The sequence below is a fragment of the Pan paniscus genome, chromosome 7, assembly GCF_029289425.2.
Source record: "Pan paniscus chromosome 7, NHGRI_mPanPan1-v2.0_pri, whole genome shotgun sequence".
In the NCBI taxonomy this organism is placed as follows: domain Eukaryota; kingdom Metazoa; phylum Chordata; class Mammalia; order Primates; family Hominidae; genus Pan; species Pan paniscus.
Genome location: NC_073256.2, coordinates 116,468,492 through 116,485,660, shown reverse-complemented (window position 1 = coordinate 116,485,660; position 17,169 = coordinate 116,468,492). Strand labels below are relative to the sequence as shown.

The window sequence follows — 17,169 nt, the reverse complement described above, 5'->3', positions numbered from 1 at the left end:
TACCTACAATGGAGGAGATAGTACACTCCTGACCTTTATCACTATCACAAAACTGTCTAATAATGTATACTCTCAAATAGAATTAATCCTTAAATACTTCATATCATGAAACAATTCAAACACTAAAGATATACTGAAATATTCTAAATGTATGTTAATTATGCAAGTCAACATTAAATATTTTAACAATGGAAGTAAATCTTGATAAAAAAGAGTAAAATGTAAATTATCCTATTACATTAATCTTCAGGTAATTATCTGAAGTTTTAACTGATTTCATAAATGTATTAATATTCCATAAACATATTAATATATTCTTACATTTAAAAAACACTAAGAAGTATACATAGTAAAAAGGTAAATTCCTCATTTCTTTACATCAATCCCACACATTAAAAGTAACAAAAATTAACAGAGGTAATTCAACATGTTTCCTCCATGATTATTTTTGAAGCAGGGCATAAATAAGCAAAATATGTTTACATATTCAATAAAAGATCTCTGTGCACTCCTCAAACATTTCTACATGTATACTGTATAAATGCATTCTAAATGTTTTAATAAACAATTAGCATTCAGAAGGTATTATTTGAAAAGAAAGCTAGAAATCACAAGTATTCATACAATGTGTCCACCCAAACACAGCCTAGAATTTGGTTCAAATATATATTCTCTAACCTTATGATGAGTTGAATCCAAGATAAATTCTGCGCGAGTACCATTATTTTCTGGGCTTCGGTAATCAAACAATGAATTTGTAAGGTATGTGAAACCTTTCGTACTCAAATTGTCACCACAAATGAAGAAACAGGCTTCCTGAAAACAAATGCAAAATTTATAAACGGGAAGAAAAACCATTAGCCTGTTAAACAAAATAAAACCTTGATTTTATGATGCCCATTTACTAGTCAAAAGAAATCACTAAAACAGAAAGATAAGGAATGCTGCTGCTCCACTTTCATTGACTATTTTGCCAAAGATCATTTTTACAAACCAAAAGGAAACTCCAAATAACTGCCACGAACAAAAAAGAAGAAAGATTCATGAATCAGAAAGTAGTTGGAACTACTGTCCAGGTGTCAGGTGCTACCAACTTTCTAAACTCCCCTGAGATCTATAATTTCTGGCAGGTGAAACACAGGGAGAAATAGTAAAGCTCCTCTCTCAAGCCTGAGATATATATAGTCTAACAGATATTATATGGTTAAACACTTCAGTAAGCACTTAATTATTCCTATATCCTATCCAAAAAAGGATGGAGGAAACGGACTTACAGTTTCACTTCTATTCATATTCTCTTCAAAATCTTTAACACCCATAATTCCTTTAAGGCACATGGCTCTGCAACCAACAAACCCAATCTGGCAATCGAAGAAAGGTTCTCCCATCATAAGGGCCTATAAGACGAAAGGAAACATTAGAACTAAGAAATTGAATTTAATAAAAATGTTAGAGGCTTTCCTTGTAGAATCTCTAAATTAGTTAAACATCTTTAGAATTATGTCATTTTTAAATTTATTCTATACTATTTATTTATACTATCTATGAGATAGTAAACTCTATTAAAATAAGAAACAAACATCTTACTTGTATTTTTAAATACACTACATCTGATAAAAACAGGTATTTATAAAATATTAAAGAACCAAATATTTAAAAATACAGGTTCAATATTGAAAGATTACCTCAACTGTAGTTCCTTCTTGTTCCCAGCACAATACTTCTTTAGATTTTACTTTCTGTGGACTGTAATAACTACTCTCAACTTGCATTTCTGTGAGCTAAGAAATATAAGAATATTAAGTAAATCAAATTTAGTATTAAAGAGCAATAAATTGTCATTATGATGATTAATTGATTAAAACAAGGCCAATTTTAAGATTCAGGAAATTTAAATATTAAGCAGGAAAGCAGGTGCAACAAAAACAGCTGTAACAGATTATCCATGGTATAAAGGTTGAATATGCTAGTCTCAACGTATATAGAGAATTTAAATACTTTTTAAACTCCTTCTTAATATTGTTTTAAAAAGTGAAAGCTGTGTGCAATAACAGTCCCATACTCACAAAATCATTTATGTATTCTGCCAAAAATTTACATATAGTATAACCTCAGTTCATTTTATATTCAACAAAACATTCAACAACGTGTAGTTTCAGTCATTTCCAAGACTTCTCACTATTTGAAATAAAAAAGAAAGTGCTGATGAAATGCAAAAAGATAAAATAGGCTCTTTCTAGTTCCTATGAAGGAAATAGAATCAAGCATATTTCTTTTCAAAAGATGTTTCCTACTAAATCTCATAGACTCATTCAATCATGCAACAAATACTTATTGAAAGCCAGCTAGATAAGAAGTAGGGGCGAACCTCATTGTATTGCACTCTGCTTTATTTCACTTCGCAGATATTGCACTTTTTACAAATTGGAAGTCTGTAGCAACCCCACATGAATCAAGTCTATCAGCACCATTTTCCCAATAGCACGTGCTTACTTTGTGTCTCTGTGTCACATTTTGGTAATTCTCCCAATAGTTCAAAATTTTTCATTATTATTATCTGTTATGGTGATCTGTAATCAGTTATCTTTGATAGTACTATTGGAATTATTTTGGGGCACCATGAACATGCCCATTTAAGACTGAGAACTTAATTGATACATGTGTGTCTTCTGACTGTTCCACTGTCTAGCCACTCCCCTCTCTCCCTTCTCCTTGGGCCTATTTCCTGAGACAGAACAATATTGAAATTAGGCTAATTGGTAATATTACAATGGTCTAAGTATTTAAGTGAAAGGAAGAGTCCCTGTCTCTCACTTTAAATCAAAAGCTAGAAATGATTAAGCTTAGTGAAGAAGGGATGTAAAAGCCAAGACAGGCCAAAACATAGGCATCTTGAGCCAAACAGTTGGCCCAGTCATTAATGCAAAAGAAAAAGTCTTGAAGGAAATTAAAATTGTACACACAAGTGATAAGGAAGTAAAACAGCCTGTTGATATGGAGGAATTTTGAGTGGTCTGGATAGACAATCGAACTAGCCACAACACTCCCTTAAGCCAAAGCTGAATCCAGAGTAAAGCCTTAACCCTTAAATTCTATGTAGGCTAATAGACATAAGAAAGCTGCAGGAGAAAAGTCCGACAGTAGCAGAGGTCTGTTCATGAGCCTTATGGAACAAAGACGTCTCCATACCATAAAAGCGCAAGGGTTGACGTAGAAGCTGCACGCAGTTACCCAGAAGACCTAGCTAAGATAATTAACGAAAGTGGCTACACTAATCAACAGATTTTCAACACAGACCAAACAGCCTTCTCCTGGAAGAAGATGTCATCTGAGCTAGAGAGGAAAAGTCAGTGCTTGGCTTCAAAGCTTCAAAATACAGGCGGATGCTCTTGTTAGGGGCTAACATATCTGGTAACTTTAAGTTGAAGATAGTGTTCATTTACCATTCTGAAAATCCTAGGGCCCTTAAGAATCATGCTAAATCTACTTTGCTTGTGCTCTATGAATGGAAAAAAAAATGACTGAATGACAGTACATCTGTTTATGGCATGGTTTACTAAATATTTTAAGCCTATGGAAACCTACTTCTCAAAAAAAAGGACTCCTCTTAAAATATTACTGCTCACTGACAATGCATCTGGTCACCCTACACCTCTGATGGAGACATACAAGGAGATGAATATTGTTTTTCATGCCTGCTAAAATGACATCCATTCTGCAGCCCATGGATTAGGAGTAATGTTGATGTTCAAGTCTTATTATTTAAGAAATACATTTTGTAAGGCTATAGCCACCATAGATAGTGATTCCTCTGATGGATCTAGGCAAAGTAAATCAAAAACTTTCCTGAAAGGGTTTACTATTCCAGATTCCATTAAGAACATTTGTGATTCATAGAAAGAGGTCAAACTATCCACATTAACAAGAGCTTGAAAGAAGTTGATTTTAACCCTCCTGGATGACTTTGAGGTATTCAAGACTTAGGTGGAGGAAGTAACTACTAAAGAATTAGATTTAGAAGTGGAACCTGAAGAGGACTGGCTTCTTATGGATAAAGAAAGAAAGTGATTTCTGAAGATGGAATCTACTGCTGGTGAAGATGCTGGGAACATTGTTGAAATGACGATGAATTTAGAATGTTCTGTATATTTAGTCTATAAAGCAGCAGTAGTGTTTGAAAAGGACTGACTTCAATTTCGACAGAGGTTCTACTCTGAAGCCGGACACAGTGGCTCATGCCTGTAATGCCAGCACTTTGGGAGGCGAAGTCAGGTGGATCACTTGAGGCCAGGAGTTTGAGACCAGCCTGGCCAAAGTGGTGAAACCCCATCTCTACCAAAAATACAAAAATTAGCCAAGCGTGGTGGTGCATGCCTGCAGTCCCAGCTACTCAGGAGGCTGAGGTGCAAGAATTGCTTGAACCTGGGAGGCGGAGGTTGCAGTGAGCCAAAATCATACCACTACACTCCAGCCTGGAGTGTAGGCTCTGTCTCAAAAAAAATAGTCCTACTCTGAGTAAAATTCAGTCAAACAGCATCCCATGCTACAGAGAAATCTTCCATGAAAGGAAGAGTCAATTAACTTGGCACACTTCATTGCTGTCTTATTTTGAGAAATTGCCTCTGCCACTCCAACCTTTAGCAACCACCACCCTGATCAGACAGCAATCATCAATACTGAGTCAAGACCCTCCACCAGCAAAAAGTTATGACTTGCTGAAAGTGTAGATGATTGTTAGCATTTTTTAACAATAAAGTATTTTTAATTAAGGTATGTATAGTGGTTTTAGACATACTGTTGGACACTTAACAAACTACAATATTGTGCAAACATAATTTTTTATGCATTAGGCAAAACAAAAAATTTCTGTGACTCACTTTATTGCTATATTCGCTTTATTGTGGTGGTATGGAACCAAGTCCACAATATCTCTGAGGTACACCTGTACTAATCTAGATATTAACAAAACAAAAAATTCTTAACTCCCCAGATGCTTACAACATATTAGTTATATGTTTCAAAAATTAAATAAATTATTTTACAAAAGTACTATTCTAAATGCAACATGGTATCCTGGTTTGAATCATGGTACAGAAAAAAGATATCATGAAATTCAATTAATGTTCAAAATGTAACAGTAATGCATCAATGAAGCCTTCTTAGTTTTGACAAATATACTGTGATAACATAACAATAAGGGAAACTGGGTAAAGAACATAAAGGAACTCTCTGTACTATCTTTGCAACCTGTCTGTAACTCTAAAATTATTCCAAAAAGAAAAGGTTACTTTTTTAAAAAAGGTATTCAGCATGTGTTTGCCAATTATTTACTTCCCCTCATTCTTACGACATAGATATATTCATCACTTTTAAATGCAAAGTCAAAGCTCACATTTTTAAAAAAACCAATATTTAACTTAGGCCTAATAAAAGTTCTTGAACTAGAAAGTTACAATTTTAAGCACAGTGACTTATCTATATTGAGTATCAACTAATTATTCTCATTCTTTATAATAAAGCTTTTTATATTTTATATTTTTATGTAATGTAGACTCCTATTTCTTGGATGTTTCTAGTACTGATATATACAATGTAGCTATTTTAAAGCACAATTCTGTAATCTAGAATGATTACTGAAGTAAACTTGAATTTTTTAAATTGATCCCTCTTCAGCTGTCTACAATTATTATAGAGAAAAAGCAATTAATTGATTAAAAGGACTCATGCGGTGGCTCACGCCTGTAATCCCAGCACTTTGGGAGGCCGAGGTGGGCGGATCACAAGGTCAGGAGATCGAGACCATCCTGGCTAACATGGTGAAACCCTGTCTCTACTAAAAAAAATACAAAAAATTAGCCGGGCATGGTGGCGGGCACCTGTAGTCCCAGCTACTGGGGAGGCTGAGGCAGGAGAATGGCGTGAACCCGGGAGGCAGAGCTTGCAGTGAGCCGAGACTGCGCCACTGCACTCCAGCCTGGGCAACAGTGTGAGACTCTGTCTCAAAAAAAAAAAAAAAAAAAGGACTCGAACATTACAAGAATAATTTTAAACATTCTTAGAAAAATGCTAGATTTAATTTGGCATGATTTTTGCTGGACTGATATCAACTGCTCAAAATGCTAATGTAGAAACCTGATCTTGTTTTCTTAACAAAAATATGAACCAGAAATTAATTCCAAACATTCTTCAAATCTAAGCTGAGCAATGAATTCTAATGCTTTCCTCCTTAATATCAAGGTATTTCCCTAAGAGCAAACTTTAAGAAACATAAATGTTCTAAAATTATAAAAAGATATATTAACTATTGACAAATACTGCCCAAAAAGTCTATAAAAATTTTATACACAAATGTCTATTTTGTTTTGTTGTTGTTTGCCTTTGTTTGTGTTTTTGACACAGGGTCTTCCTCTGTCACCCAGGCTGCAGTGCAGTAGCACGATCATGGGTCACTGCAGCCTAAAACCTCCAGGGCTCAAGCAATCCTTCCACTTCAGCTTCCGGAGTAGTTAGGACTACAGGTGCACACTACCACACCTGGCTATTTTTTTTTTTATAAAGATGGGGTCTCACTATGTTGCCCAGGTTGGATAAATGCCTATTTTGACTGATCCCGTTGAATATAATTCCTCTCAACAATCAAGTTAACAGAAATATATCAGAATAATTTCAAATTTAAAACTAAACAGGAAAAAATCACCAGAAAGGACGGTACTTAACTTGTAATCCTTGACTTCCCTCACAATCTTCCACAAAAATAAGTGCTTTATTCCAATCTAAAACTGACAATATATCTTTTTTTTCTTTTTACAAAATGTCAGACTTTTTTTTTTTTTTTTTTTTAAAGAGACACAGTCTTGCTTGGTCACCCAGGCTAGAGTACAGTGGTGAAAACATGGCTCATTGCAGCTCAAATTCCAGGACTCAAGCAATCCTCCCACTTCAGCCTCCTAAATTGCTAGGATTACAGGCAAGCGCCACCATGCCCTGCTAATTTATTTATTTATTTTTTGTACAGACAGGGTCTCACTATGTTGCCCAGGCTATATGTCAGGACTTTTGATATTAAAAAAACTGACAACATATCCAACAATATTTGTCAACAGTTGCCTTTTTATTATATTTTTAATATCTTATTTTATTATATTTTAATTTTGAAGATGAATCCTTATCCCTTTAATCAATGCTAAATCAGTGAATTCAATTACAAAAATAATTTTTTTCAGTAGAACTGAGAATAATGATGTTAAAATAGTACAGCTAATATATGCATTATAATTTTCGCCCAAACTTTAAAAAATTAAAGCAATCAAGCTATGACACAAACTTTAGTTGAAATTTATTCTCTATATTTTTCAACTTTTGTCATATTAGAAAATATTGAATTATCTTAAGTAGAAAAGTCTTTAATATTTATTTGTAAATTTTTTTTTTTAGTAAAGACAGGGTTTCACCATATTGGCCAGGCTGGTCTTGAACTCCTGACCTCATGATCCGCCCGCCTCAGCCTCCCAAAGTGCTGGGATTACAGGTGTGAGCCACTGCGTCCGGCTATCTTAAAGTATTTTATAACTTGCCATCTGTTGTAGTTATAAATTGTGTAGCTTTAGTACTAATACAAAGAAAATCTACGCTAAATTTAAAACCATGGGAACAGAAACTTTTTTTTTTCCCACTGCTACAACCCCACAATGTAACAAGTTGCCTGGAATAATACCTATACCACTATTTCAAAAGTTTAGCTCATTTCACATGGGTTTATCTCCTTTACAAAAATGCAGACATGAAATAATAAACCCACAAAAAATGAAATTGGAGAGGAAACAAAACCTGAAAAATGAGTCCATAAATTTTTGTAAACTGAAAAGCAGATGAAAAGGTGGGCAGATGTATGGATAATGGATGGATGCACATACTTATTCAAAAAATAAATATTTGTAGAAAACATACCAGGCAATTTCTAAGTGCTGAAGAAACAACAAATTTTTTTTTTTTTTTTTGGGGGGGACAGTATCTTGCTCTGTCACCCAGGATGGAGTGCAATGGCACGATATTGGCTCACTGCAACCTCCACCTCCCAGGTTCAAGCAATTCTCCTGCTTCAGCCTCCCAAGTAGCTGGGATTACAGGCGCCTGCCACCACACCAGGCTAATTTCTGTATTTTTAGTAAAGACGGGGTTTCCATGTTGGCCAGGCTGGTCTCGAACTCCTGACCTCATGATCCGCCCACCTCAGCCTCCCAAAGTGCTGGGATTACAGGTGTGAGCCATCATGCCCAGCCCAACAAACCTTTTAAAATTACCACTTAATGAGCTTTAGTGTAATATCAAAAGGAATATCCACAATTTTTCAAAAGGCTATTAAAATACCCCTTCCTTTCCAAATAAATATCTATGTGAGGCTAGATGTTATTCATATACATTAATTAAAACATGTCCTAACAGACTAAATACTGAAGCAGACACAAAAATTCAGCTATCTTCTACTAAGCCAGACATTCAAGATATTTACAAAAATAAAACCAATGCATGTCCCTTCTTACCTTTCAAAATACAGTAATTTTACTTTTATTATAAAATGATATTCACATCAACATATAATAAATTCATTTTAAAATAAATTAATATATACATATTCTTAAGATTTGTTTTAACTTCTAATACAATAAATATGAGTAGATGTAATCTGAATAAACAAAACTCCTCAGAGTTCTCAATAATTTTTAAGAATGCAAAGGTTTCCTGGAGCCTTGAGATCAAAAAGTTTGAAAACTACTGGTCTGTAAGTTGCAATAAAGCTGATGAGAAATGACTGCATCCTAGAGGTACAGCTGACAGAACATGCTGACTGATTAGATGTGGTGGGAGAAGAAAAGATACTGATAAATGTTACGCCTGAGCAAATTAGTAGATAATGTTGCAATTTAATGAAAGGTAAAATAGTGGGGGTGGGGGTGCACAACTGCAAAGAAAAATCAAGAGTTCTGTTTGTATGTGTTAAGTATCAATCAGATATGAAAGTGGAAATATAACATTGGCAGTTGAATTCTAGAGCTCAGGGAAAAGTGAAAAGTGGAGACACAAATTTGGTAGTCTATCAGCATCTATATCATGATGGAGTTATATCACCTTGGGAGTTTGTAGATAGAAAAGAAGAGAGGGTCAAAGACCAAGCCCTATATGCCAACATTTAAAGGTCATACAGAAGAGGAGAAGCACCAAAAACGACTACAAAAAAGTCCCTGGTAACCCAGATATAATTTTCTTTTCTTTCTTTTTTTTTTTCTTTTTTTTGAGACAAGGTCTCGCTCTGTCACCCAGGCTGCAGTGGCAGTGGCATGATCTCAGCTCAATTCAACCTCCACCCCTCCAGCTCAAGCAATCCTCCCACCTCAGCCTGCTAAGTATCTGGTACTACAGGCACACACCATCCTGCTTAGCTAATTTTTGTATTTTTCTGTAGAGACAGAGTTTCACCATATGTGCATGGCTGGTCTGGAATTCCTGGGCTCAAGTGATCCGCCTGCTTTGGCCTCCTAAAGTGCTGGGATTATAGGCATGAGCCACTGTGCCTGGCGATAACATTTTTAAAGAAAAAGAAGTATATCCCAAAGAAACTCTTCCACATATATATGTCAGAAGATCTGTACCAGAACATTTACATCAGCATTGTTCAAAATATAGCAAAATATATGGAACAGACTGTAAGACCCATTATCCCTCTTTCTTAGACTCATAAATCAATCCCACATCATTCTACTAGTTGTCTGAAGATTTAATTTTGGATTCAGTCCCACACTACCACTGTCATAATCCTTGGTGATTTCAATATCCAGAGAGATGATCATTCCAAAAGTCTGATTTCTCAGTTTTTTGACCACCTCTTCTGCATTGATCTTGTCCTCCAGATTATTTTCACCATCACCCTAACTAAAGCAGCAGAATATGACCAGAAAAATACATACAACCACAACGACTGGTATATCTTCAAATTCATGATCACTTTTGTGTAGTAGGTCCTTAGTGTCCCTAGTGAACATACATATTCAAAGGCCATTACTCCTCATCCTCCCCAAGATGACAATTTTATACCTTCTTCCCTTTCCTCAAAGCTTCTCCTCCTTCCCCATGCTTACTCTGAGTTAAGAGAACTATTTAAAGAAAAAAATAATCCGAAGAGAACTTTCAAAAACCGCTACCACCTTTTCTACCAAACCACTTATGTGGGTGCAAGATCACATTGCTTTCTTTCCTGCTATCATGAATTAATGACCTATTGTCCCATTAGAGGTCATCAGACTTTCCATCTCTACAAGAGGTGCCAAGCCCTCTTATCCACTCAAGAATATTACTCCAGCCAATTCTCCCCCTCTTGCCTATATTGATTTTTTCCTCTCTATTAGATCACTCATATCACCAAACAAACATGCTATAATTACCTGCACCTTTAAAAAAAAAAAAAGTCTTTAGCTCCACAACCCCAACCAGCTATTTCCCCATTTCTGTGCTCTTTATAACAAAACTGTCTTGAAAGAGTTTTCTGTACTCTTCAACAATTACTCGACTACCATTTGCATTTTTATCTGTCCTTTTGCATAAAATATACATAATATAATTTATAGTTTTAACCACTTGTCAATATACAATTCAGTGGCATTTAGTACAAAATATTACATAATTATCCCCACTATATTTTTGCAGAGCTTTTACATCATACTAGGCAGAAACTCTGAACCTATTAAGCACTAACTCAACTCCCCTGTATCCTACAGCCTCTAGCATGTCTATTCTACTCCTGTTTCTGTGATTTTGCATATTCTAAATACCTCATCTGTGATGGTTAATACTGACTGTCAACTTGATTGGACTGAAGGCTGCAAAGTATTGTTCTTGGGTGTGTCTATGAGGGTGCTGCCGAAGGAGTTTAACAATTGAGTCAGTGAACTGGGAGATGCAGACCCATCCTCAATCTGGGTGGGCACCATCTAATCAGCTGCTAGCACAGCTAGGATAAAGCAGGCAGAAGAATGTGGAAGGACTAGACTTGCTGAGTCTTCCGGCCTTCATCTTTCGCCTGTGCTGGATGCTTCCTGCCCTTGAACATCAGACTCCAAGTTCTTCAGCTTTTAGACTTTGGGACTTACACCTGTGGTTTGCCAGGGGCTCTCAGGCCTTTGGCCCACACTGAAAGCTGCACCGTCAGCTTCCCTGCTTTTGAGGTTTTGGGACTCCGACTGATCCATCACTGGCTTACTTGCTCCTCAACTTGCAGACGGCCTATCATGGGACTTTACCTTGTGATCATGTGAGTCAACTCTCCTTAATAAACTCCCCTTCATACATACATATAGCCTATTAGTTCTGTCCCTCTAGAGAACATCATCTAAGTGGAATCATAAAATATTTGTCCTTTTGTGTCTGGCTTATTTCATCCAGCATAGAGATTTCCAGGTTCATTCATGTTTAGCATGCATCAGAACTTCATTCCTTTTTTTTTTTTTTTTTTTTTTGAGACGGAGTCTTGCTCTTGTTGCCCAGGCTGGAGTGCAATGGCGTTATCTCAGCTCACTGCAACCTCCGCCTCCCAGGTTCAAGTGAGTCTCCTGCCTCAGCCTCCCGAGTAGCTGGGATTACAGGTACCCACCACCACGCCCAGCTTTTTGTATTTTTAGTAGAGATGGGGTTTCAACATGTTGGCCAGGCTGGTCTCGAACTCCTGACCTTGTGATCCACCCACCTCAGCCTCCCAAAGTGCTGGGATTATAGGCATGAGCCACCACACCTGGCCAAAATTTCATTTTTTTATGGCTGAATATTATTCCACTGTATGTATATACCACAATTTGTTTATTCATTCATCCACTGATGAACATATGGATTGTTTCCATTTTGGGAGATTACTGAATAGTGCTACTGTGAACATTTATGTTCACCAATTTGTTTGAATACCAGTTTTTTATTCTTTTGAGTACATACCTAGAAATAAAATAGCTAGATTATATGGTAATTCTATGTTTAATTTTTTGTGGAACCACCAAACTATATTCCACAGCAGACGCACTATTTTACATTTCTACCAGTCTTCCCATTTGCTTTTAATCAACTCCAGCAAAGATTCTAACAGTGTCATATCACTGCTCTGCTCAAAATCACCAGTAATTTCCACATTGTCAAATCCAAGGATCCATTCTTACAAATAATCTATTCCCTCCTCTTTAAAACCTTTATGGTACTTACCTTCCAGTCTCTTGGTTTTCTGCCTACAATATTGATCACTTATTCTCAGCTTCCCTTGCTATTTCTTCCTCATCTTTCCAATTTCTTATCATCACAGTGCCCCAGAGCTTGGCTCTAGAACCTCTTTTTTCTATTCTACACTAATTTCAGTCTTAATATGATCATGACTATCAAATATATGCACCTAGGCAAATTTCTAATCTGAATTCTAGATCCATATATCCAACTCTCCACTAAGTTACTCTACTTAAATATACAGCAGGCATCTTAAACCTATCCAAAACTAAATTCCTCATCTTCATCTCAAATCTAGTCTTCTCCCAATCCCAGTCATCTCAAAATGTCACAGCTCAACTCTTCTAGTTGTTTAAGAGCCATCCTTGGATCATCCTTTTTTTTTCATTCATGTCTCATAATAAAATCTATCAGGAAATTCTGCCTATTTGACCTTCAAAACACATCCAAAACACAATCATTTTTCATCACCTCCACTTGCTATCACCCTAGTCCAAGTCATTACCATCTCTTGCTTGAAAATTGCATTCCTATCTATTTCTTTTCCTTACTTTTGCTTTCAACACAGCAGCCACAGTGATCCAGATTAAAATATAACCCAGATCATATAATTCTTCTAAAAACTGGCCAAATATTGTTTATCTCACTCAGAATAAAAGACAAAGTCCTAAAAATGATCTACACAGTTTACAACTTGTGAACCACTCCAAACCTCATCACCCCTCTTATCTTTCATACCACATTCATTCATGATATCTCATGACACTACTGCCCCATTGGCTTCCTTGCTGTTTCTTGAACTCTGGTGCCTTTACATTTGTTATTACTGGAATGTTCATTCTCACATATCAATAAGGCTTCCTCTTTCACAGGTCTTTGCTTTAATATTCCCTTCATAATAAGGCCTTCCCTGATCATCCCATTTTAAACTGCATAATATCCCCTCTGGTGAAAGCACTCACTATTCCTCTTCCCACTTGATTTTTCTTTCTCTTTTTCTTTTCTTTTTTTTTTTTTTTTTGGAGACACAGTTTCGCTCTTGTTGCCCAGGCTGGAGTGCAATGGCACAATGTCAGCTCACCACAACCTCCACCTCCCGGGTTCAAGCAATTCTCCTGCCTCAGCCTCCCGAGTAGCTGGGATTACAGGCATGCGTCACCACGCCCAGCTAATTGGGTAATTTTTTTTTTAGTAGAGATGGGGTTTCTCCATATTGGTCAGGCTGGTCTCGAATTCCAGATCTCAGGTGATCTGGCCGCCTCGGCCTCCCAAAATGCTGGGATTACAGGCGTGAGCCACCACGTCTGGCCCCCACTTGATTTTTCTACCTAACCTTTATATTCAATGAACACAATATATATGTTATTTGTTTATAATATCAATTTAAGCTTGAAAAAGCAGGAATTTATATCTGTTCACTCTGGTATCTCTGGAGACAAAACAATGCTTAGACACAGCTGGCATTGAAAATATTTGTTGAATGAATTAAGATATTATTCAGGAATACTACATGTATGGTAATAGCATTATAAAAGTCCAGGAAACAAATAACTCAAAAATTAAGTTTGGGTTATATGTGAGAGGAAGAGAAGGTAAAATATGATCGAAGAAGAACACATGGGGGATCAAAGCTACTAGCAATTTTATATTTATTTTGGCTGAAGTGCAGGGGTACTGGGATTACAGATGTGAGCCACCATGCCTGGCATAATTTTATATTTCTTCAAGTAAAGGGGTATTTACTTTATTATTCTTTAACCTAGACATACACATATTTGTATATATCATATATATTTTTGTATAGATGAGAACAGGTATTTTACATGCATTATGTTAATGGAGGAAGTCGTCAAGTTATGTTAAATACTGCTGGAAAAATAGCTAGAAGAGGACCTAGTTAACAATTTTGTCTTGAAAAGCGAAAGAGATGAGGAAAGAGATAATTATATGTAAACAATCCTTTAAAAAAAAAATTTGTTATGAGGCTGGGCGTGATAGCTAACACCTGTAATCCTAGCACATTGGGAGGCCGAAGGGGGAAAAACGCTTGAGCCTAGGAGCGAGACCAGCCTGGGAAACATGGCAAAACCCCAACTCTACAAAATATTAAAAAAAAAAAAAAAATTAGCTGGGCACAGTGGCACGTGCCTGTAGTCCCAGCTGCTCAGGAGGCTGAAGTGAGAGGATGTCTTGAGCCCGGGAGGCAGAGGTTGCACTGAGCTGTGATTGCACCACTGCACTCCAGCCTAGGCAACAGAGTCAGACCCTGTCTCAAAAAAAAAAAAAAAAAAGAGAGAGAGAGAGATTGTTATGATTGTTACAAAGGAGAGCACAGAAATGAAACCGTACCTGACAGGTAAAAGAATTCACGGGAAAATTTTTGCTGTTCCTTTCTTTTTTAATGACAATATTAAGGCATGTTTGTACACCAACTGAATGATTCAATAGGGCAAACAACTATCCATGAAGCTAATAAAAAAGAAATGTGGAGAATGCCCTAAGACAGGAAGGGATCAGAATTCAAAGATTTCAAGTGGAGGAGCCATGTAATTTTATGAAGTAAGAACTGTTAGACTCTATCTCACATCTACTGAATGCAAAACAAACTTGAATAAAGCTAGAATTGTACTAACAATCCAAATTTAAGCATTAAAGTTGCTAGAGATATAAACAGCAAGAGAAAAGACCTACTTTGAAAGTCACCGTTGCCTTTGTGCAATAAAATCCTACAGAAACAATAGGATCCTTCAAAGTCTGTGCTTTTTGTTGATGCATGGTTGATGCAGGATCGTTCCCAACAAAGTCTTCCTCGCCATCGTCATAACTCACAATTGCAGGCACAAAGGACCAGGCCCATGACACCCATCCCTGTGGCTGCTCCTCATCTTGCTGTGAATATAACTCTTGACCTTTATGCTGAGCAGGATATTGCATATCTATTCTTGTTTCATCTTCAGAACCTATCAATTAAAATTAAGTCATTTTAAATAAGTCAAAAGGATTTAACTAAGAGAATAGAAATAGACATCCTTTAAAATTTTTCCTCCCATATCCTTCTAATATAAAGTATAAACAAATGATACAGTGATTATTACTATTTGAAACCAATAATTTAGCATTATGACTCTCAACTTTCTGTATGTTGTACCGTATCATTCTCCTTTAGTAGGTTACGGTTAATGTGATGTGGAAAGTAGTTTATCAACTGCACATAACTTTTAACTGTATTTGATAAAGACAAATAATAAATTAATTCTTTAACATCGCTCATGAATGTTTTAAACCAACAACAAAAACCTACCTCTCAAAAATAAGGCTGATATATTGAAAAACTGACTTTTCTCAGAAACATAATACCACAAAGACCCAAGAAACATTCTTCATTTCCTGATCAGCACCCATGGAGGAAAAAAAAAAAAATGGCAAGTGCTTCTAGGCAAAATGCTCCCCTGCCCAAACAAGAATTATCCCAAAAATGAAAGCAAATATTAGAATAAAACGACTTTTATATGTAGTTAAGAAAAATAATAATGTTGGGGCCTCTTTCTTACTAGCAAGTAAGATATGTTATACCTTTCCTGTTGTACAGCTGAAAAAATTATAGCCAAGAAATTTTATTTGGTTACAAACTGGCAGACCAAAGATTTAGATTCCAACTACTCTTTAATTTATGCCACCTTTGTAAAGACAAACTCCATCAAAGTCCTTTAATATAATTATAGCAATATAAACAAAAGAGGCATCATGAAATTTAGAAAAAAAAATTACTTTTTAAAAATTTCATAGGGGCCAGGAGAAGTGACTCACACCTGTAATCCCAGCACTTTGGGAGGCCAAGGTGGGCAGATCACCTGAGCTCAGGAGTTTGAGACCAGCCTGAGCAACATGATGAAACCCTGTCCCTACTAAAAATACAAAAAAACTGTCCGGGTGTAAAATTCATAGGGGCCAGGATCGGTGACTTAAACCTGTAATCCCAGCACTTTGGGAGGCCAAGGTGGGCAGATTACCTAAGCTCAGGAGTTCGAGACCAGCCTGAGCAACATGGTGAAACCCTGTCCCTACTAAAAATACAAAAAAATTGTCTGGGTGTGGTGGTGTGCACCCATTATGGTCCCAGCAATTGGCAGGCTGAGGTGGGAGAATCACTTGAATCCAGGAGGCAGGCGTTGCAGTGAGCCATGTTTCATACCACTGCACTGCAGCCTGGGTGACAGAGCAAGACCCTGGACCCTGTCTAAAAACAAAAAACAAACAAACAAAAAAAAACATTAGTCTCCAGCATATTCACTCATATCTACTCTCCATTGATAAATCTATAAATACACATACTCCTTTAAATCTTTAAATAACATCCTTACAGGTTTTCTTACTCAAAAAGCTTTATAACTTTTTAAACTCTTATGACAGGAGACTCTTGGAACATTCTATATTTATAGGTTACGAATGTTTACCTTCTTTCACCTGAGAAGGAAAAGGCTTAATAAGAATTAACTAGAGTAACTAAAATAACAGTACCAAGACACTTAAGCCATTGTAGTTCAGAATAAGTTTTATATAAGGTGCAAACCGTGTTGGGCCCACTGGCTCATTCCTATAATCCCAGCACTTTGGGAGCCCGAGATGGGAGAATCACATGAAGCCAGGAGTTCAAGAACAGCCTACTGCAACAAAGTGAGACCCCCACCTCAACCAAAAACAAAACAAAACAAAATTTATCAGCCACACTCAGTGTCGTGCACCTGTAGTCCCACCCAGCCACTCGGGAGGCTGAGGCTGGAGGATTGCTTGAGCCCAGGAGTTCAAGGCTGCAGTGAGCTATGATCATGCCATCATACTCCAGCCTAGGCAACAGAGTGAGACTATGTCAATAAATAAATAATAAATATATAAAGTAAAATAAAATTTTAAAAAGACACA

At 36.5% G+C, this 17,169-nt stretch overlaps 1 protein-coding gene across 5 annotated transcripts in view; it reads right to left on the bottom strand.

Annotated features, from left to right (window-relative positions):
* VPS13B (vacuolar protein sorting 13 homolog B) overlaps positions 1 to 17,169 on the bottom strand; it is an 868,795-nt gene that overhangs the window by 746,966 nt on the left and 104,660 nt on the right. For all 5 annotated transcript variants that reach the window (XM_055116771.2, XM_063606452.1, XM_057303059.2 and 2 more), the window contains exons 8-11: positions 14,941 to 15,209; positions 1,686 to 1,781; positions 1,275 to 1,397; positions 679 to 816 (exon numbers count right to left, since the gene is read on the bottom strand). In XM_055116771.2, coding sequence (XP_054972746.2) covers positions 679 to 816; positions 1,275 to 1,397; positions 1,686 to 1,781; positions 14,941 to 15,209 — 626 coding nt within the window. The remainder of the gene's footprint in view (positions 1 to 678; positions 817 to 1,274; positions 1,398 to 1,685; positions 1,782 to 14,940; positions 15,210 to 17,169) is intronic.